This window comes from Myotis lucifugus, unplaced genomic scaffold (assembly GCF_000147115.1).
Source record: "Myotis lucifugus unplaced genomic scaffold, Myoluc2.0 scaffold_37, whole genome shotgun sequence".
Taxonomy (NCBI): Eukaryota; Metazoa; Chordata; class Mammalia; order Chiroptera; family Vespertilionidae; genus Myotis; species Myotis lucifugus.
In genome coordinates, this window is record NW_005871085.1 from 8,376,639 (window position 1) to 8,398,946 (window position 22,308).

The 22,308-nt window shown below is 53.1% G+C and overlaps 1 protein-coding gene across 3 annotated transcripts in view; it reads right to left on the reverse strand.

The window, feature by feature from the left end:
- Positions 1–1,661: 1,661 nt before the first annotated feature.
- The window catches only part of LOC102438796 (NADH-cytochrome b5 reductase-like), a 21,912-nt gene continuing 1,265 nt past the window's right edge, over positions 1,662–22,308 (reverse strand). The window contains exons 2-7 of one of the 3 annotated variants that reach the window (XM_023752801.1): positions 18,998–19,290; positions 18,695–18,843; positions 15,011–15,098; positions 10,760–10,864; positions 7,344–7,547; positions 1,662–3,459 (exon numbers count right to left, since the gene is read on the reverse strand). In XM_023752801.1, the coding sequence (XP_023608569.1) occupies positions 3,256–3,459; positions 7,344–7,547; positions 10,760–10,864; positions 15,011–15,098; positions 18,695–18,843; positions 18,998–19,192 (945 nt within the window). In that variant the 5' untranslated portion in view covers positions 19,193–19,290 and the 3' untranslated portion in view covers positions 1,662–3,255. The remainder of the gene's footprint in view (positions 3,460–7,343; positions 7,548–10,759; positions 10,865–15,010; positions 15,099–18,694; positions 18,844–18,997; positions 19,291–22,308) is intronic. The other 2 variants (XM_014454635.2, XM_023752802.1) reach the window with 2 other exon arrangements.

Below are 22,308 nucleotides of genomic sequence, written 5' to 3' on the forward strand. Positions count from 1 at the left end.
ACACCAAACAGGCCTCATAGGGGACCCTTGGTGTGCTCGCAGGAGAACAAGAGTCTGAGAGGTGCAACACAGAACACAGGAGCCCGCTCTCTAACCTGGCCGGGAGCGGCAGAGGCAGGAAAGGCTTCCGAGAGGAAGTGACCCTGAGTTGAGCCCTTAGAAGACAAGGCCAAGGCGCGTGGCAACAGGAGGACGGCAGGATGGCCCAGGCAGGGGAAGCAGCCAATGGGAAGGGAATGGCTGATGCAAGAGAACAAGTTGGAACACACGAGCTGGGGGCCAGGGGGCCAGGGGTCAGTACGAAGGAAGTCTGGAGAGGTGAACAGCTGAGAGGCCGTATCCGGAGGGTGGCAGGCAGCCACTGGAGGATCTTAAGCAAGGGAGTGATGGGCTCAGATGTGTGTTAGGAAGAGGGCGCTGGGGGCCTGTGCCTAGTCAACAACAATGCACGGTACACGTAAAAGTGTGTTACGAGGGCTGATCTCATGTTAAGTGTTCTTACCACAGTCAAAGAGATTGGTCTGGCTGCAGTGTGAGAGGTGGGGCGGGGGTGGGGGGGTGGGGGAGAGGCTGGAGGCCAGGAGGCCAACGAGGGGTCGCTTTAGCGGTGCAGCACAGCATGGTGAAGGCTGGACTGAGGCCGTTGCCATTTTGCTGCCGTCACCCAGACAGCACACCCCCCACGACATGCGGGGGCATTGTCAGGAGAGACGGCAGCAGTGGCCAGCAGACGGGAACCTTGCCCGATTCAAAGAGGTGCATCCCCACATCTCCCAACCAGTCCTCGTCCTGGGCTCACTAGCACCCTGCGAGGCACAGCACCCAGCATGAGCTCGCGTTTCCGGGCAACATCAGCTGTTGGCATCTTGGCACCAAGGGCATGGCTGGGGCCCTACCACTGTCCCCTGATGAGAGACCCCACCCGTATCCAGGCTGCACAGACCCACGTGGAGTGAGGGGGAGAGGAGGGTGACATTATAGGACGAGAGGGGCTGCTGGGTATCATGGGTGGCCTGTGATATCTACGCGTCAAGTATTTAAAGGGGACAAAGACAGAACTGTCCCAGACTCCCCACCCCTCAAGTGGGGACCCCCATCAGCCTTATGAGTGAGGGTATTACCCTTGGAGCTCCTCACCCAGCGCAGAGGGTCCCTGGCCCTCCCTAGCCGTCCACTCTAGCAGCACTCCGTGCGTCCCCGCCCAGAACGCGCGGCCCTGGGATGACAGGTTCGCCTGCTCCCCTTTTGGGCTGTAAGCTCCGGGAGGAGCTCCCAGAACTCACCTGCCTTTCCCTGTTGCTCCCTCGGTGCCCACAACGGAGCCTGGCTCATCATAGGACCCCAGGAGTCCCTGTGAGGAGAGCGTGAGAGGTGCTGAGGGAGAGGAAAGCGTGGGGAAGACACCCAGATTTCCGAGGCCCCGAGAGAGGAAACATGTCTTGTCCAAGTCACAGGCGAGGCCCAAGGAGGTCACAGTTCCTGCTGGGCCTCTGACTCGGCACAGCCGCCCCGCACACTGCACTGAGCTCAAAGGCGGTGCTGCGACAGCCTGGCATCTCCCAGCGCATGTCCCACGGAGCGCCAGGCTCAGACTCTAGTGGGTAGCAACGGTCCACAGGGAAACACCGTGGGGAACTCTGGGTTCGACACAGGGAAAACGCTTTTTCACCACTGGACTCTCGGAGCCTTTACTGTCCTCGTGCGCATGGGATCCTCGGTGAAGATCACAGTCGGTATCCCCCACACATCTGACCACGGAATTATGCCTTTGAAACCCTTGGCAACATCCCCAACTGCTTGTCATGGTTATTTACTGAACATGGCACAGCACACAGATTTGTTGCAACTTTTGGGGTGGTGCAAGGAAGCCCTTTTTTCACAAGTGAAAATTAATCCCAGCCCCAAAACATAAATCGAATAAAGATAAGACTGCTCTGGCTGAAGGGGGGCCATCCCGTCACTGCTGCCACACCAGGAACCCCTGTGTCCCCCGGAGCCCAGTTTGAAAACCACTGAGCACAGGCTGCCACTTGGAGACCTGGCTTCTGGTGTGGGCCCCGCCGTGAACGGTTTTCCTTGCTCTGGTCACTCAGCCTCATTGGTCCTCAGTTTCCCCATCGACACAATGAGCCTGGTGGACTCGATGCTCTCTGGAGTCCTGAACTTTAATCTCTGACGTGAGGAGGGCTGGGATTCTGACTGTAAAGTTCTAACTAGATGATTCTATGGTTCTTTCATCCTGAGGTACCGTGACTTAACGTTCTGGTTCTGGGGCGGCCTGTAGCCAGCCTGAGCCGGTGCAGCGCACTGGAGCCCGGCTGCAAAAGGCAGAATTCATTAACTGCAGTGCGCTGCCCAGGGGCGCCCGCTTCCCCGGGGAGGGCACGCCCCAGGCAGGATGGAGGGGGCGGGGGTGGACGGGAGGGGTGGGTGGATCAGAATCAGCATCCACTCAGTGGGCAGAGCAGGGAGAAGGACCCAGGTCTCCTGACTCCTGCTCTATCTTTAGATCTCCATAGCAACCGTCGCCAGGGCACCAGAGCTGAAGGGAGGGCTGAGCTGGCTGCCTGCAGGAGGAGGGGCATTTGTGTCTGTGGCTCTTTTGCTGGAAAAAGGACTCTGGGCTGGGCTCTAGGGAAGGGAGACTGAGGAAGCCCTTCGCAGCAGGAAAGGCCCAGGGCCAATACAAAACAAAGGTAACCCAAAGCCCCACCTTGCTCGGGGAATGGGGTCAGGTCACAGAACCCAAGACCTTCCTTGTGTCAGGCTCCGGGCACTGGAGGTACAGAAGGCAAGTTCCTCCTCCAAAGAGCTCTCAGCCGCCCGCGGTCATTCCCTGTGCTTAACGGACAGTCACTGAGCCAGCCCTGAGGCCACCCAGGGGAAGCACAGGGCATGGTCTAACGGCACAAGCCCTCTAACCTGAGGAACCCGGGGAGCTCTTCTGGCCCCTTCCCTACCAACCCCTCCTCCTCCTGGGGCTCAGCCTGGACCAGGACTCCAGGAAGTCCTTCCTGACTCCCAGCTGGTTACTCCTCCCCAGGCTCCTGACACCTCCCCCCCACCCTCTTCCCCACTGCAGGATGCCTGCTGAGGGAGGTAGCAGATGAGAAACAGGTGCGTGGAGGTACAGACAGCCGCCGCCATCACAGGGCGAGTCAGCTGTGGCCTTCTGCCGCGTTTTCTGGTCCCAGTCTGTGTTCCTCCCTGGGTCTCACTGGCAGGCCCCTGGCCTGGGCTTAAGGGAGGCCAGGTCTAGAAGAGGAAGTAGGAGTCCTCGGCCAGGCCCGCACGCAGCAGGCCCTTGGCCATGTCCTCGGTAAACTGGGCCGAGCCACAGACCAACGCAAACGGCTTTCTCCGGCAGGAGCCAACCAGCTCTTCAATCAGGTCCTGGCCCAGGCGGCCAAAGCGGGTCTTCTCCCGGTAACTCCAAGGAAGCTGCTCCGGGGAGTTCTCCTGGGATGATGAGAAACAGTGGGGGTGACTACTGGGGATCCTCCGAGTTCACACACAGCTATCCCCGCCAAATGAGGAAACTGAGGCAGAGGGGATGGGAAGGCAACCTTCCCCTAGCCCTACCACAAGTCAGGCGCTTGCTCACGCTGGACACAGCACCCACCGCCAGCCTGTAGGTAGGTAGTTACCCTCCGACAACAGGGAGGCACAGGGAGGAGGGACATTCGGGGGGGGGGGGCACACAATGAGGTAGGAGCAGAGGCAGGAGAACTCAGGCCCCTTTGTTCCTCACTGCCTCTGGGGGCCACTGTACCTGTCACCGTGGGGGGAGTGTTTTCTCCCCATGACTGTGGGTCTCCCAGCATCTCCCCAAGGCTGTCCACACCATCACCCTGGGAGCATAACTGGCGTTCATCTGTTTAAGGCGTCAGTTAACTTGTTGGTTTACCAGTATTTACTGGGTGGTCACTCTGTGCCTAGCACTGTGCTAGGCCTGGGGACAGGGCAGCTGCTCTGACAGGCAAGGTTCCTGGCCTCCTGCTGCCCATGCAGATCAGAGCTCCCAGCACCGCGCCGGGACCAAGAGAGGGTCTTTCTCTCAGGGAAAGGTGGAGGTGGCTCGGGCTGCACAGAGCCGAGGGACCAGGGCTGGCTCTTTCTGTGCTTCTGGCCTGGCTGTGGCGTTCGGCCTCAGGGCCACTGAAGGAAAGCTCTGCTGCCGGCCGAGTTGGAGCATAACATACGTATAAAAATTGTAGGAATCATTACGTATATATAGTTTGAAGAACTCATGTAACCAGTACCCAAAGCAAACAAACAAAAACCAACAGCACGGGACTGTTCAGACCTCTGAGCTTCTAGTTCCTGGGCTAATGGGCAGGAAGGAGAGAGGGGTTCGGGTTGGGTTGGAATCTGACTTTGCTGCCACTCCTGGCCGCGTGACAGCGACCTCTCTGAGCTAGTGTGGTGAGAGCGGGGTGATGGGAAACCTGGTAGAGGCTCCGTGAGGGCAGCCTCTAACCCAGTGATGGCGAACTTTTTGAGCTCGGCGTGTCAGCATTTTGAAAACCCTAACTTAACTCTGGTGCCGTGTCACATATAGAAATTTTTTGATATTTGCAACCATAGTAAAACCAAGACTTATATTTTTGATATTTATTTTATATACTTAAATGCCATTTAACAAAGAAAAATCAACCAAAAAAATGAGTCCGTGTGTCACCTCTGACACGCGTGTCACAGGTTCGCCATCACTGCTCTAATCTCAGGTGCAGTCCAGAGCCTGGGCGCCCACCTCACGGAGCTCCTCTGACCCTGGGGGCTCCCTGAGGACAGCACTGTGGTGCTGATGGGTCCTCTGAGGACCTGGATCTTCCCGGCTCCCCCCAAGCTCCCACACACGCTATGGGCCCTTGAGGGCAGGAACACTGGCCTCCCCTCTCCTTCCCACTGCCCGATTCCCTCAGGCCAGTTAGGCTCGCTCAGCCTCCTCAGTTGCACACCCGAGATGCACAGGGTCTGGTTACTGCTCAGGTGGGGAGGGGGCGGTAAACAATGTGCTGCTGCGAAGGAGAGCCCAGGCAGTGACAGTACAAACACCCGCCCAGCCTGGGCTCAGGGAGCGCTTCCCGAATGGCGTTACCCAGCGGAGATGAGGGATGAGTAGGTGTTGGGTGAAGAAGCAGGGAGGAGTACTCCTGGCAAAGGGAACGGTGGGGAGCACAGACCCAGCACCCAGAAGAGCAGACAGCACCTGCAAGCTCAGCAGACCAGTGCCACCAGAACGCGGCACGCAGGGAGGGCGTGCCTGGAGACCAGGCGGCAGAGGACTGGCACAGCCATGCGGGCTGAGAGCAGCGGGGAGCCAGGGAAGGGCTGGAAGCAGGGTGGAGGTGTGTCAGAGTTGCCCTCCCAGCTGCAGGATGAAGGACAAACCAACAGGGGGTGTCTGGAGCAGGGAGACGCTGGAAGATTCAAGCTGTCGCTGCAACCAGGCAGGAGAGGGAGCATCCTGAGTGGAGGGAGTGCGGACGAACAGGAGGTGCCTGCCACTCCATCGTTCCTGCCACTGATGGCCAGCCCACTCGCCTGACCCATCCCAGGCCCCTGGCATCATCCAAGCCCCAGCCCAGAGCTGAAGGCCCTCTATTGCTGGTGAACTTGAACTCTACCCACAAGCCCAGGTTTGGGTGCCACCTCCTCTGTGAAACCCTCCCTGCTTGCTGCAGCATCCTGAACACCCTCAGCAGCACCCATCCCTGTGCTGTCTTATACTGATGAGCGGTAAGGGCAGGGCCTCTGGAGTAGGACCACCAGGGTTCACATCCAGCTTCCCACCAACTTGCTGTTACCTTGGGCAAGGTTCTTAAATCTCCTGAGCCTCAGTTTTCACATGTGTACAATGGGCATGATGGCAGCACAAAACTCCTAAGGTTGTGGTGGGGGTTTACATGAGTTAACACACATGAAATGCTTAGGACAGTGCCAGGCAGGGAGAAAGTGCGCAAGGAGGGGAAGCCATTGTCAGCCACCCCTGTGGCTGTCTCCCATAAACAGGTGATGCCTGGATGGAAGAGAGCAGGTCATCCTCATCGGCACCTGGCATGTGGTTTGGAAAAAGGAAGCCGGGGCGATTCTGCCAGGTGCCAGCTTCCTGCCCCATCTGCCACCCTCCCTGACCAGGCCCTCGGGCAGGGGGGAGGGTGCTGCCAGGCAGCAGTGGCCTTTCCCTCACCCCCCTCTCGGCTGCTTCAGCCTTCTGCTTCGTTCCCCTGCCTGGGCACTGCTGCTGCTGCTCACGCTCACCAAGCACAACCCTCTCGACAACTCTGTCCCATGGACAGGCCAGCAGACCCCGGGCCCTGGGGAGCCCCGGACCTCTGGTGTTGGGAAGGGAAACCCAGTTTCTTGACACGCCCATCCGGCCACATGTCAAGGATCACAGACGTCTTTAGGGACACTCTAAAGCTGACTCAAAGAGGAAACTGATGAGAAGGGAGGTCCAAAGTACAGGGCAATGAGGCTGACCCTGAGCAACAGAGCATGGAGGGAGGCACCAGCCGGGTACCCAACCCGGGGCTGCAGGAAAGAGAAATAAAGCTACTGACAGGGGAAGACAGGTGAACAGAGAGAGCTAAGGGCTGGGCTTGAGGTAAAGGGCATGATGGGCCCCCATGCTATTAGGGCTCACAGGGGAGGGGCTGGGAAGGCCTGAGTGAATGAGGGGATGGGGAGCCAGAGGCAGGGGGGTCAGGAGGCAGAATCGCTTCCAGCCAGAGCAGCGGTTCTCAACCTGTGGGTCGCGACCCCTTTGGCGGTCGAACGACCCTTTCACAGGGGTCGCCTAAGACCATCCTGCATGTCAGATATTTACATTACGATTCATAACAGTAGCAACATTACAGTTATGAAGTAGCAACAAAAATCATTTTATGGTTGGGTCACAACATGAGGAACTGTATTTAAAGGGCCAGAAGATTGAGAACCACTGAGTTAGAGTGTCTGCAGCCAGGAGAGTTGGAAAGCAGCTTTCCTCGCAGGCAGGGGCAAAGTGATGTGGTAGGCACACAACTGCTGATGCCAGAGGGCAGATAACAGGCAGCAAAGCATGATGGGCAAGGGCTGGAGCTCTGGAGTCAGAGAGTCCAGGCTCAAATCCTGGCTGTACCCCATCGAGCAGCACCACTCGGGCTGGCACCTCCACCATCCTGAGCAGGTTTCCTCATCTGCATTATGAACACAACACCTGCCTCCCTGCCAGGCGCATGGTGGGGACTCCACCAGGGGCTGGAACTTTGCAGCCTGGGCGCAGAGCCACAGCAGCCCTGGGACAGGGGCAGAAGCGCAGTCTCAATTGGGAAAGGAAGTCGCCGCCCCGGGCTTACCTGGCTGAGAACAAAGAAGGTGCGGACGTTCCAGAAGCGGGCCTGCTCTTGCAGGAAGGTTTTCAGGTAGATGCCCTCAAAGGTCCTGAAGCAGCCGACCAGGGTGACAAAGGTCTCATCCTCCGCATTGTCCGTGATGCTGTGCAGGAGGGGCACCATGGGGGCCAGGCCGGTGCCCGAAGCCAGCATGAGCAGCTCACCGTACTGGGGAACAGGAGGGGTATAGACAGGAAGGGTTGGGGGGTCTCACCCCACCCACCCACTTCGGGGCCTGTTCTTGGGCTTGCCTGAACCGGAGGGCCCTGCCCTTCCGAGTGCTCATCCCTCTGAGCGAGCCCCTCTGCCTCCTCTAGGATACCACCTTGCTTGTTAGTCTACAGCCTGGAAGGTCTGTGTAACAGAAATCAAGGAATCTGGTGCTGAAAGGGAGCCTGAGGGTGTGGCCCATCCTACAGTGGTTTGTTTTCCTGCTAAACATCCCCACAGGACCCTTACATGCTTCTGCTGACAGGCAGCCCATTTCCTTGCCAGGCAGTTTGCTCTATGACGGACTGACCCCCTTTGCCAGGGAGGTCTTCCCACCTCACATTGAGCTAAAACCTGCTCTCAGCACAGCCTTGCCCACTGCTGCCATGCTGGCCCTGCACTTGGGCTGCTTCCTCTGTGCCAGGGCAGCCCTGCAGAGCTCTCAGGGCGCTGGTTTGGAAACCTGAGCCTGCCCCTCTCCAGACCACAGGATACTTTACATAGATTCCTTCCCCTTTCTGAGCCCCTTACTGCCCGCCATACCATCCAGCCCTGATTCCCTGCCCTGCCGTCTCCCAGTCGTTAGCCTACCCTGGTCCTCCTCCTCCTGCTGCTCAGGTGCTGCCCTGGGAAGCCTTCCCTGAGCCAGGGACAGGTGAGGGGTCCTTCCTGTTTCCCACAGCCCCCCGTGGACCTGCCTCACAACTGGCCACGCTGTGCTGTGGTCATCTGTTTGGGTGTCAGTCTCCCCGTTAGACCATGAGCTTCTGGAGTACAGGGGTCTTGTCCGACCCGTTCTGGCCCCAGGGTCCAGCAAGGACCCGGCCCTGGATGAAGACATGGGAATGTGTGTGGAGGAACACACAGATCAATGCTAATGTGTCAGTCCTCCAGGCTGACTTGATGTCCATCTCCAATGAAGACAACTGCAGAGCAGCAAGACACCCCAGCCTCCTCAGGGGCCGGTGTCAATGTGTGGGACCCCATCTCTTCTTCCTCACTGCTGGGCCCTACATCCTCCCTAGACAGGAAGTGTAGGGGTTTCCATCCGTGTTCTGTGGATGCAAGGGAGCAGCCACGGGGCCTGGAGAGGCTCCACCCAGAAAAGGTGGTGAAGACAACCTTCGTCAGGTGCACCTCAAGGTTGCGAGAAAACGGAAGATCCTTAGTGCCTGCTCTTAGGTCTGGGGGACACAGGGACATCCTCAACTGAAATGCAAGGCTGAAAATGGTTAGCACTAGGAGAATAGTGTAGAAGAGTGTTAATATATGCACACCCTGCCTGGCCAGCATGGCTCAGTGGTTGAGCGTTCACCTATGAACCAAGAAGTCACGGTTCGATTCCTGGTCAGGGCACATGCCTGGGTTGCAGGCTCAATCCCCAGTGGGGGCATACAGGAGGCAGCCAATCAATGATTCTCTCTCATCATTGATGTTTCTGTCTCTCTTTCCCTCTTCCTTCCTCTCTGAAATCAATAAAAATATACTTTAAAAAATATGTATTTTTGCCCTGACCGGTTTGGCTCAGTGAATAGAGCGTCGGCCTGCGGACTCAAGGGTCCTGGGTTTGATTCCGGTCAAGGGCATGTACCTCAGTTGCGGGCACAACCCCAGTGGGGGATGTACAGGAGGCAGCTGATCTATGTTCCTCTCTCATCGATGTTTCTAACTCTCTATCCCTCTCCCTTCCTCTCTGTAAAAAATAAAATATATTAAAAATATATATATATTTTTAAAGTATATTTTGTATGTATGTGTGTGTATATATATATATGTATATGCACACCCCTTATCTGTAAAATGAGGGTAGCAGTACTAGGAGCTGTTGTGAGGATTCAAATCAGAGCTTGGCACATACATGCTTGATATCACTATATGCACAAAGGTGTGTGCACTTGTTCATACACTGACGCATGGAAGAGGATCTAGGCCAGAAGAATACATGCCAAGGTAGTAAGACTGATATGTCTGGGTAGATGGCCTGCAGGTGTTCTTTATTTTCTTCTTATTGCCTCTCTATATATCTGCTGATTTTTTTTTTTTTAATGAACATGTATTGCATTTATAATAAGGAAAAACAAACAATAAAAGCTATTTTTAACTTAAACAAAAAGAACGGAGAGGAATGACTCATTCTCTTCCTTGTTTTTGTTTTCCTAATTAGAAAGGTAATAGGTGTTCATCACGGAGAATTTGGAAAGTATAATGAAGAAAATAAAAATCACCCCTTATTTCATCACCCAGAGCTGAAATAATGCTATCATTTAATTGCATTTTCTTTCCATGTTTTTTTTCTGTGCATTTTAACTTAGTTTCCCAGTCTGGTGTCTATTCAGTTTTGTGCCTAGTGTTTGTCACTTGATCTTATAATATAAACATATAATATCAATTATAAACATAATTTTAAAATCCAGGATAATTCTTTTAAGTACCTGAAACCCAGTGTACTTAAATGTTCCCCTGTGGCTGAATACTCAGCTATCTCCAATTTCTTGCTACCATAAATAAAGCTGTAATGAACATGTGCAAGAGTCAGCATTTTGGATTCCTTCCACAGGACAGACTTCCAGAAGTGGAATTACTGGGTCAGAGATTCTTAAGACTCTTCATACTGCCAAACTGCCTTCCAGATATGCACCAACTGATGCAAAATTACTGATTCCTCCTGGGAACATCAGGGAAGGCTCTGCGCGTAGCATGAAGATAAGGAGAAGAGCCTTCCCGGCTGGGAAGCAGTGGCCTCCCAGGCAGTGAGCCATGAGACAGAATTAGGGGGCAGTCTCTGTGGTCTTGTAACAGGAATGTGCATCTGGAAAGATATGTGCGGGTGAGTGGGATCGGGGTCTTAAAAACCAAGTATGTGAGTCGGAGTTTTCTAAGAGATAGGCCGTCATGGACAGTTCTGGAGCATGGGCAGGCGACTGTATTTCTTAGTGCCTATTCCCCCGCCTCCCATGTCCAGCCCCAAGGATACTCTCAGGCTTGGGTTTGGGCTCAGGAAGAATGGTACCATGAGACTCAGAAACCCGAAACTAGAAGCTGCAGTCTTGGAGGCTAAGCTGGGGTGCAGAGGGGAGGGGTAGGGAGGGGTGCGGAGGGGAGGGGGGAAGGAGGGGAGGGGGGAAGGAGGGGAGGGGGGTCTCCTGAGGATTCCATGTGCTGGCACTGACCTGGTTTGGTTTATAGAAGAAGTTTCCGAAAGGTCCTCGCCAGAAAGCCGTGTCTCCTTCTTTCAAGGACTCAACATACCGGGACATCAGCCCAGTCTGGTAGCACTGGGAGCAAACACAGGAGACCTCATCGGGACGGGCAGTGCTGCCAATCCACACCACACCAGCCATTCCCGGGGAGCCCTTTCTGCAACGCTAAATACTTTACAAGCGTCATCTCATTTAATCATCCTCCTCATCCCGCAGAATTGGTACTGTCATCCCCAATGTTCAGAGGAGGCCCAGGAGCTTACACACAAGGGAAATGGTGAGGCTGGGATGAGACTCCATAGGACCTTCAGCTTTAACTACAGAGGTCTCAACCCAAATAGCTCAGGGCCCATACAGGTAACATAACTGGGTGCAGAACTGGGTATGAAATGATTAGTGACAACTAACACTCAGCCTCAGTACCAGAGGGCAGCAGGGAACGGTAGGGACTGTGGTAAATTGGGGAGTGAATGCTCCTTCTAAAGGAAGAAGCCACTTTGAAGATTCCAGTACAGTTGGTGGGGCTGATGATGCCAGATCTGATTTTCCATAGGAGCAAAACATCCATATTTTTATGTTAAATCTCCCATTTTTGAAATGTCAGCAATTAAGTCAAATTTTTAAAACACTCTACAGGCCAAAACCAAATAAAATTAGGGCTGGAATCAGTGTGTAGCCCACTCATTTGAAACCTCTGCATCAGCCTACACCAGGGGTCCTCAAACTACGGCCCGCGGGCCACATGCAAATACAAATATTGTATTTGTTCCCGTTTTGTTTTTTTTACTTCAAAATAAGATATGTGCAGTGTGCATAGGAATTTGTTCATAGTTTTTTTTTAAACTATAGTCTGGCCCTCCAAAGGTCTGAGGGACAGTGAACTGGCCCCCTGTTTAAAAAGTTTGAGGACCCCTGGCCTACATTGTTTCCTGGATGGATGAAAAAATGAAGGATGTGGAGATTCCTCCATGGGAGGCAGTCTACATTTTCTGAGGGCCTGCCCTCACTGTGCCAGGCACCATGCTGAGGCTGCAGGGAAGACAGCTGGACCTGAATTCATTCATAAGTATATGAATGAACAAATGAATGAATAAGTGAATCGATCAATCACTCAGTTATTCAGATTAAGGAGCTCACAGTCCAGGAGGAACCTGTCCTGTCTCAGACATACACACGGTAGAGACTACCTAATACTGCATGAGAAGGATAAAGTGCTGGGAGAACACTGAAGAGATGCAGTCACTTCCAATGGAGCAGGATCAAGAATAGCTTCCTGGCCCTAGACGGTTTGGCTCAGTGGATAGAGCATCAGCCTGTGGACTGAAGGGTCCCAGGTTTGATTCTGGTCAAGGGCACATGCCCTGATTGTGGGCTTGATCCTCAGTAGGGGGCGTGCAGGAGGCAGCCAATCAATGATTCTCATCATTGATGTTTTTATCTCTCTCTTCCTCTCTGAAATCAACAAAAATACATTAAAAAAAAAAAAAGATAGCTTCCTGGAGGAGGAAGCGTTTGAGCTGGACCTTGAAAACTGGGTAAGATCGAATTCTCTGGGAATGGGAGGTAGAGGGCAGAGAGGATTCTGGGCATCAAGTATGGTACGGTCAGGGGTAGGACAGCCCAGGTCAGGTGCTGGGAACAGCAAGTGGACACAGTAGGGTGTGGGTAGGAGGGAAGCACTGAACCGCAGGACTGGAAGGGTGTTTGATATGAGATTATAACCAGGCTGGGCTCTGGTCACCAGACATGCTTTTAGGCACCCCAGCCACCTCTAGCACCATCCCTGACTTCCTTAGACACTGTGTGCCTGAAGCCAGGGGAGTCCTTGCTTGGCTCACCTGGCAGAGATCTGGGAGGGAAGCTACAGTTCTAACTTGCTGGAGGCTGTCTCAGAGCACACCTTGTTTTCTGGCCCGTCTCAGGGGAGGCACAGCCCACACAGAGCCTGGCTCAGTACACACTAGTTAACTAGGACTGACGCTGAACTTCTGTTCTTCCCCTTGGAATTGTATTACCCAAGGGACCTGGGGAGAATGACATCATCCCTCTGAGTATCAGCTTCTCCGTCTGTAAAATGGGGATATGATCTACTCTGTAGGGTGGTTATGAGGTTGAAACGAAACAATAAAGAGCCAGAAGCAGTGCCTGGTGCCCAGGAGGTGCCTGAGAATTGGGAACTCCTCCTTCTCGTCTACCAGGGAGGGTAAACCTAAAACCATCTGTCTGCCCAATTTGCAAAGACATTTCCAGCTCTTCGTAGCCAGCGGCTTAGGGGTAATTAAGCATCTCTCTATAGAGAGGCTTTCTGGGAAACCAAGGAGAAAAGCAGCCTTGCAGCTGGGAGGGGACTGTCTCTAGGCTTATCCTTTCAACAGAAACACACCCAGACAAGCAGCTTGGGGAAGCAGGCCATTTGGAGAGGATTTGTGGAATCTCCCAGACAAACAGTTGTGCGGAGAAGGGATCCCATCCAAGCTTATGTGGGAGGGAGTAAACACTCGGGCTCTGAAGGCAGGCAGGGGAGGTGGGAGCCAGAGACAGTGCTGGGGTCTTGGAGTCAGGAGGCCAGGGCTCACCATCTGCCACACTTACTGGCTGTGGAGCTTCAGGTTCTCCTGGGGCCTTAGTTTGCTTATCAATGAAATGGGGATAATCCCTGTCCTATGAGGGAGATAAAAGGATGTGAAAGCTATTCTTAAACACTGGGGTTCCCTAGGACTGCATTTGAGAAATGATAATCTAGAGCAGTGGTCGGCAAACTGCGGTTCTCGAGCCATATGTGGCTCTTTGGCCCCTTGAGTGTGGCTCTTCCACAAAATACCGACTTCTGCGCATGGGCCACGAAGTTTCAATCGCACTGTACGTGCGTGCCCGCACGTGGTATTTTGTGGAAGAGCTACACTCAAGGGGCCAAAGAGCCGCATGTGGCTCTCGAGCCGCAGTTTGCCGACCATGGATCTAGAGCTATGTATTAGGCTGACCCATATGACACTGCTGTTTCTGTAAGTCAAAAATATTAGAGTATCAACAATTTCATGTAGTCCCACCTAATTATTTTTTCCACATAATTGGACCTTCATGACTTCTTATATATTTGGTGCCTATTCTTTGGGCCTCTGGGGTATTTTGTATCCAACCCACTTTGTTCATCTCATCTCTGCCAACCCCCTCACCACCTTGGCTGCCCCACAAGCACCTTTCCTCCTGCCATTCAGACTGGGAACAGTTCCCACAAGACCCTGCTCTGTTTCACCTCTCCCTGCCTTTGGTTATCCATCCTCTTGGCCTAGATGCCATTCCCTGCCACTGCCAATTTCTACTCCTCTAAGACCCAACTCAAATGCCCAGCCCCTGCCCACCTCCCCGAGAAGTAATCTCAGGTTAGTTTGGTCCACAAGGTGCTCCGCATCCCACTTTTCCTTGGATGGCCCCTTTCGATCCAGGACAAATAAGCAGTTCCCCCATCAGGCCTCCTTCTCCACTGCACATGCAGTTCCCAGCACTTAGACCAGTGGTTCTCAACCTTCTGGCCCTTTAAATACAGTTCCTCATGTTGTGACCCAACCATAAAATCATTTTCGTTGCTACTTCATAACTGTAATGTTGCTACTGTTATGAATCGTAATGTAAATATCTGATATGCAGGATGGTCTTAGACGACCCCTGTGAAAGGGTGGTTTGACCGCCAAAGGGGTCGCGACCCACAGGTTGAGAACCGCTGACTTAGAGCTTCCGCCCACCTTTCCCTCTGGCTCCCCACTCCTTTACTTAAACATACAGCATCTTCTGCGGGGAGGCCCAGCCTGCTTTCCATAGCTCCAGCCACCTGTGCTGTACTGGGGCCTCCTGGCAATGTGTCTAACACACTGTACTGTTCTGGCTGCTCCACTGTCTGAGGACCCCCATGCCCATCACACAATGGGTCCCCTTTCCCCCAGGCTCAGTGCTCTCTCCACTGACAGGCACAAAAATGAGGAGCAGCTTTCACTTGCTCAGTCTGAGGCTCCTTTCCATAAAATCTGTCAGGAATAAGCCCTCTGTTGGGGGTCGAGCAGACCCTTCACCAGGAAGGAGATGGGAGAAGCCACTCTCTTCCCTCGGGCCAGCCTCCTTCCACGTGAGCACTGGCTCTTCCACATCAGTGGGAACTGCCCCATCCCACCCAAACCAGCAAATGGGGGCTTCCGTCCACAGCTCGGAGCATCGTGTGAGTCAGCTCACCTTGATCAAAACTTCAAAGTAGCCTTCTGCATTGACAGGGCTGATAGGTGTGTAGGCTCTCTGGATTTCTAAGCCGTCTACTATCCCTCTGGGAGAGAGAAGCACTCAGTCAGGCAGGCAGGCAGGCATTCGACAAACCCGTCTAGGATCCACTCCACCAGGCTGGTGAAAGCAAAGGTGGGCCTGGTCATCCCCAGTGGTCCTCACTGAGGGGCGAGCAGGGAAAAAGAGCACCGAGTCCCCCGCTGCCCCATGCTGGCTGCATCCCCCCACAGGTCATCTATATATATAAAAGCCTAAGCGACCTTTACAGAGGACCGACCAGAACAACTGGTCGCTATGATGCACACTGACCACCAGGGGGCAGACACTCAATGCAGGAGCGGCCCCCTGGTGGTCAGTTCGCTCCCACAGGAGGAGCACTGCTTAGCCAGAAGCCAGGCTCACGGCTGGTGAGCGCAGCAGCAGTGGCGGGAGCCTCTCCCACCTCCAGGGCAGTGTTAAGGAGCAGCAAGCTGAGCCGTAAGGAACAGTGAGCAGGCAGGCAGTAAGGAGCAAGGGTTCCTGAACTGCAAGAGGGTGCAGTTTGGGCTGAGGGACCCCCTCCCCCAGTGCACATATTTTGTGCACCAGGCCTCTAGTTCATCTATAAATTATGATCCATATGAAACTGCCCCCTTTAATAAAATGGGCCAACCATCTTTGTTCCTGTGGTGTAGCTCCACTGGGATTACAGATGGGAAAGTGCTTCAAGAGTACATTGATACCCGGGCTGTGTTGCTCAGTAGTTGAGCACTGACCCATGCACCAAGAGGTCACCAGTTCAATTCTTGGTCAAGGCACTTGCCAGGGTTGTGGGCTCAGTCCCTGGTGGGGGACATGCAGGAGGCGGCCGATGGATGTTTCTCTCTCATCAATGTTTCTCTCTCTCCCTTCCTCTCTCTCTCAAATCAATAAAAACATACATATATTTTTAAAAGGATACATTGATGATGTGAGCTGTTTTAAGGACATCAATGTGTTTTTTTCCTGACTTCTCAACCATAGAATGATAAAGATAAAAACAACTGTTTTTAACAAGTTGTTTATTAAATACTTACTACCATGTGCCAGGTTCATTAGATTGGGAAGGACCCTCAAAGGTGCCCTAGTCCAGTGGTCGCCAACTGGTGGTCCGTGAGGTCCGAAAGGTTGGCAACCGCTGCCCTAGTCCAAAGCCCGACCCCGGGTATAAATCCTCCGCACAATGTTGTCAACAAGGGTGCAGGATGATTGTCATGAAAATAGCACCCTTGTTGTCTTACATGCCTACTACACACCAAGCATATTATATGCATTATCTTCTTTATTTTTTTTAAATATATTTTATTGATTTTTTACAGAGAAGAAGGAAGAGGGACAGAGAGTTAGAAACATTGATGAGAGAGATCGATCAGCTGCCTCCTGCACGCCCCCCACTGGGGATGTGCCTGCAACCAAGGTATATGCCCTTGACCGGAATCGAACCTGGGACCCTTCAGTCCGCAGGCCGACGCTCTATCCACTGAGCCAAACCGGTTCGGCTGCATTATCTTCTTTAATTCAAATAATAACCCAAGGGAAAAACCCAAGGCTCAGAGAAGGAAAGCCACTTGCCCAAGGTCACCCACAGCTCTGACTGCCGAGCCACATTCCTCACCATCACTCCTCAGAGCTTCCCTTCTCCAGCCCTGCAATGTACGCAAAGGTTTTTGTAAAAGGCCTGTCCTGCCCAGTCAGTGTAGCTCAGTGAGCAAGTGAGTGCTGACCCACGAACCAGGAGGTTAGGGTTCAATTCCCAGTCAGGCATATCCTAGGTTGCTGGCTCCATCCCCAGTAGGGGGCCTGCAGGAGGAAGCCAATCGATGATTAACTCTCATGTTTCTATCCCTCTCTCCCTTCCTCTCTCGGAAATCAGAGGAGTGGTTAAGAGTGTGACTCAGGAGCTGGGCTTGGATGCAAAGAGCTCAGTGACATTTGCTACAACAGGCAAAAGTGACATGCTACGGAGGGAGCAACCACTCACTGGGAGCCCTCAGGGGGCCTCCTGGAGCTGGGGTTAAAGGATGAGCAGGCCACTGACAGGTGAGAATGGGAAGTAATTCCAGGCAGGGCAATACTGGGCAGAAGCTTAGAGGTAGGATGATGTAGGGCAGGAACTGGTGAGTGGATCATGAGGCTGGAACAAGGGGCACATATGCAGCAGGGGGAGAGAGAAGAACTTGATGGGAAAGGAAGCTGGGAGTCTGGGTTAGGATGCCATTATGTAGGCGTCATGAGCACAGGTGTTGGAACAGGGAGTGACATGGTCAGCTGCATGGGTTAGGAAGGTCACTGGAGTGGCAGAGAGGGTGGAGGAGAGGGAGGGAGTTCCTGACTTATGGTCGGTTGCATGGAGCTGTGACCTGCCCTCTGGCCCCTCCCATCCATGGGAATGGTGAGCTTTAAGGACTGCCAGCCAGGCCACAGGCCAGAACGAGCTGGGCACAAATACCAGGGGTCAGTGCAAGGCAAGTGGCCAGAGGGTGACCAGTAATATGCTCTCTCTTGGTTCTCGTCGTGCTCTGGCTTCACCTTCTGTCTCCTTTGCTGGCTCTTCCTCCTCTTGCCAATACCGTAAATGCTAGAGTAGCCAGGGTTTGGTTCCCCGCCCTTCCCTCTTTCCATGCCACGTGCTCCCAAATGCTGTCCAGGTAGATGCCAATGATTCCCATGCCCATGTCTGCAGCTCAGATCTCTCTGCTGAGCCTCATATCCACAGAGTTAACTGCCCGGCAGAGGCCTCCATCTGGAGGTCCCAAAGGGTCTTTGTGCCTGGACAGGTGAAGGTGGAAACAAAGGCGGGAGCAGAGTACACAGGTAGGCTGGGAGGAAGAAGAAACTCGAGAGTGGTTAAGAGTGTAACTCAGGCCGAAACCGGTTTGGCTCAGTGGATAGAGCGTCGGCCTGCGGACTGAGGGGTCCCGGGTTCGATTCCGGTCAAGGGCATGTACCTGGGTTGCGGGCACATCCCCAGTGGGAGGTGTGCAGGAGGCAGCTAATCAATGTTTCTCTCTCATCAATGTTTCTAACTCTCTATCTCTCTCCCTTCTTCTCTGTAAAAAATCAATAAAATATATTTTAAAAAATTAAAAAAAAAAAGAGTGTAACTCAGGAGCTGGGCTGTCTGAGTTTGAATGCTGGCTCCACAACTTATTGGCTATGTGATACGGGGCAAGTCCCTTGTTCTCAAAGACAGTGTCCTTTCTATCGACTGGCGCGAATCATACAGGTGAATACCACAGGCGCTAGAGCCACACTGCCTGCCTTCCAATCCTGGCTCCAACATTTCCTAGCTGTGTGACCTTGGGCAAGCTACTAAGCCGCTGTGACTTCAGTTTCTTCGCGGGTCTGCTAATGGTACCTACCACTCGGGATTTTGTGAGAATTAAATGAGCTCATAAGCACACAGAATTGTCCCTGGGATAGTATGTGCTATTAGTGTTTGCTATTTTATTTACTATGAAAATGCATTCTTGTTCAATCCCAAGAACCCTCTGAATCATGTATTACTTTGTCTACTTTGAAGATGATTAGTGGGGGGTTAAGCCGTCGCCCTAGGCCACACAGCTAGCAAAGGGCAAAGCAGGGCTGCAAAGCTTTGATCCTCCCACTACCTGAGTGTACCGTAGGATGAGGTGCTGGCCGGGCCGCAGGCCGAGCTGGCTGCTCCCGGGTAGTGCAAACCGCACACGGTAGGTGTCCTGAGTGAGTTTGTCCATGGCACTGATGCGGAAGGCCAGGAACGTCTCTGGGCTCAGTTTGGAGGGGAAGTTCTGCAACAGGAAAATATCCAGCGGCTAGAAAGCGGGACTCAAGAGACATGCAAGCATCTTGCCCACTTCCCCCAGGGAGAGGCTATCTATCCTGGCGGACCTGAGGCCAGACAGGTGCTGCCACCCGAGCCCTCTGGTCTGAGGAGTCCCTTACCGGTGCTTCCTTCCCTCTTAGCAGGCTTCTGTCCTTGCTGGCTCGGGCTGCCTCCCACCTCGCCAGGTCTCGGTCATAGAGGTCGAACACACAGGGTGAGCAGCCACTGCCGCAGCACTGGGAGGGCAAGGGCTCCACAGGCCGAAGCTGCAGCCAGGCTTCCTCATCATCGTCCTCCTCCTTCTCATCCATCATCAGAGGCTCAGGCAGCCTGGGGGGGACAACAGGTGCTCTTCCCAGAGCAGGCCTGGCTCTGTGAGAGTCACTGGCCCAGGCCCTGTTCCCTGGAAGGTCCGGAGAGGGAAAACATGTCGTTACACTCTGGTCACCTCGACTCCTCCCATCCTCCTGAGGCTTGCAGATGCCTTGCGTGTGTGCGTGCGCTGTGTGAGCACTGAGGACAGGGATGAACCACCCTGGAGTCTGGTGCCTGGGGGGGAGGCAGGCAAACAGAACAGAACCATCAAAGCTGGCGTCAAGGTTTCCTGACCTTTTCCTGTGCTCTGAGTGCTGGATTAAGCACTTTACATAGAAAATCTTGTTGAATTTTAAAAATATTTTAAAATTCCACAGGCAAATTGAAGTAAAAGAGGACGTTCTCTCCCTCTTGCCTGAGAATAGAACTGAGGATAAGTCTCATGTCACAGAACATTATTTGATGTAAATATCATTCCTCTAAAATGCAACGACCTCTAAGAGCCCCTGCCTTTGAGTTCCTCTCACTCATTCCTGCCATAGACACGAACAGGGGCGCTGAAGGAGGTGCTGGGATGCAGAGGTGAGTGAGCCTAGTCTGTGCTCTGGAGGAGCTCCTGGCCTTGTGGGAGTCAGCCACTAAAGCAGCGGTTCTCAACCTGTGGGTCGCGACCCCTTTGGGGGTCGAATGACCCTTTCACAGGGGTCGCCTAAGACCATCGGAAAACACATATATAATTACATACTGTTTTTGTGATTAATCACTATGCTTTAATTGTGTTCAATTTGCAACAATGAAAATACATCCTGCATATCAGATATTTACATGATGATTCCTAACAGTAGCAAAATTACAGTTATGAAGTAGCAAGGAAAATAATTTTATGGTTGGGTCACAACATGAGGAACTGTATTAAAGGGCCAGAAGGTTGAGAACCACTGCACTAAAGGGATAATAACCATATAGAACAGATGCCACCAACCGAGCCAGAGTCTACGCCAAGCACTTTGCACTGCCTCACTCAATCCATGTTCTTCCTCGCCTCACAGAACACTGAGGCCCAGGTCAGGAAGCCAGAGTGGTAAGGTTAGCAGGTCTCTTATGTCTCCAGGCTAGTGCTCTTTCTCACTAGATTTCATGCTTTTGGAGGACAGGGGAAGAATGGAGTAAGGGGGGAGGGGGTCTTCATACAATTCCCAGTGCCTGATGGCACAGAACAGGGGTCCAACTTGCCAAACTGTCACTGAATTTTATGGCTACCCCAGAGCCTCCCAATGGCACTAATTTCATTTGTGCGTAAAGTGCTAGGATCAAGGTGTGGGCCAAGTCTGTGGAAGGGCAGAGGGCTAAACACTAAGTTGGCCAGAGGAAAGTCCTGTTTCCTGGTTACCAATCACTTCCCAGGAATCTTTTTTTTTAGAGAGAGAGGAAGGGAGAGAGGGGGCAGGAAGAGAGGGAGAGGGGGAGAGAGAGAGGGAGGGAGGGAGGGAGGGAGGGAGAGAGAGAGAGAGAGAGAGAGAGAGAAAGACATTGATTTGTTGTGCCACCTAGGTATGCATTCATTGGTTCATTCTTGTATGTTCCCTGACCAGGGATCAAACCCACAACCTTGCCGTATTGGGAACGACACTCTAATCAACTGAGCTATTGGGCCAGGGCCTTCCCAAGGAATATTAATCGTTAAGAACTTTTCCACTTTTCCTGCTTCCCACATCCATTTACACTGGAGCTTCCCACAGGCCCAAAGGATGTGCTTCTAGTCTCTGTACACCATCCATCAGTGCACCTGCCACCAGCTCTGATGACACCAGTCCCCTGCTTAGCAACTTCTAACAGCTCCCCATCGCCTACTGGATTGAATCCAATCTTCTTGCCTGATGCCCAAGGCTCTTCCTGATCAGAGCTTGTCCAAATTTTCTTATCACTTACTCTCATTGGTTTTAGAAGGGTAGTCCCCCTGTGTGCAATAAATCTATCTTATAGAGGAAAGGGTTTGGCTTCAGAAAACCTGGTTCTACTACTGGTGCTATTTCAGGAAGGCTTAGCAGGCTGGGAACCCCTTGAGGGCAAGGGTGGTATCTTATTTTTTCTGTATTCTACCACCAAGCTCAGGCCTGGCATTTGGAAGGCTCCAGTGAGTGGTGAGTGCTCATTCTGTTTACAGATAAAGTCTGGGAGCCAGGCACAGTGCTAGGCGCTACGCTATAGCAGAGGTAAAGGGGACATGGGTCCATCTTCACAGAGCTTGCAGCCTAGCATGGTGTTACATCAATTTGACCCACTTTTATTGCATGTGATGTGCCAGGTATGTATATGAGGGAATGAGGTCTGGTCCCCTCTTTATGTCAATTCATTTTTATTTTTTAATTTTTATTGATTTCAGAGAGAAAGGGAGGGAGAGGGAGAGAGAGAAAGAGAGAAACATCAATGATGAGAGAGAATCATTGATTGGCTGCCTCCTGTACAATCACACTGGGGATTGAGCCTGCAACCTGGGCATGTGCCCTGACTGGAAATGGAACTGTGACCTCCTGGTTCATAGGTCGATGCTCAACCACTGAGCCATGCCAGGCAGGCTATGCCAATTTCTTACTCTCTGCAATAGAGCCATGAACAGACTAATGAATTTCAGAGGGAAAGTGGGGGTAGGGAGGGAGAGAGATTAACTGGGGAACCTATATGCATACTAGAGGCCCAGTGCATGAAATTCGTGCACGGTGTGGGGGAGGAGGTCCCTCAGCCCGGCCTGCACCCTCTCGAAATCCAGGACCCCTTGGGGGATGGCCGACTGCCGGTTTAAACCGGCAGTCAGACATCCCTCTTGCAATCCGGGACTGCTGGCTCCTAGCCACTCGCCTGCCTGCCTGCCTGATCACCCCTAGCCACTCTGCCTGCCTGCCTCATCACCCTAACCACTCACCTGCCTGCCTGCCTGTTGCCCCTAACCACTCACCTGCCTGCCTGATTGCCCCTAACCACTCTTTCTACCTTCCTGATAGCCCCTAACCACTCACCTGCCTGCCTGATTGCCCCTAACTGCTTGCCTACCTACCTGATCACCCCCTAACCACTTGCCTGCCTGCCTGATCACCCCTAACCACTCTGCCTGCCTGCC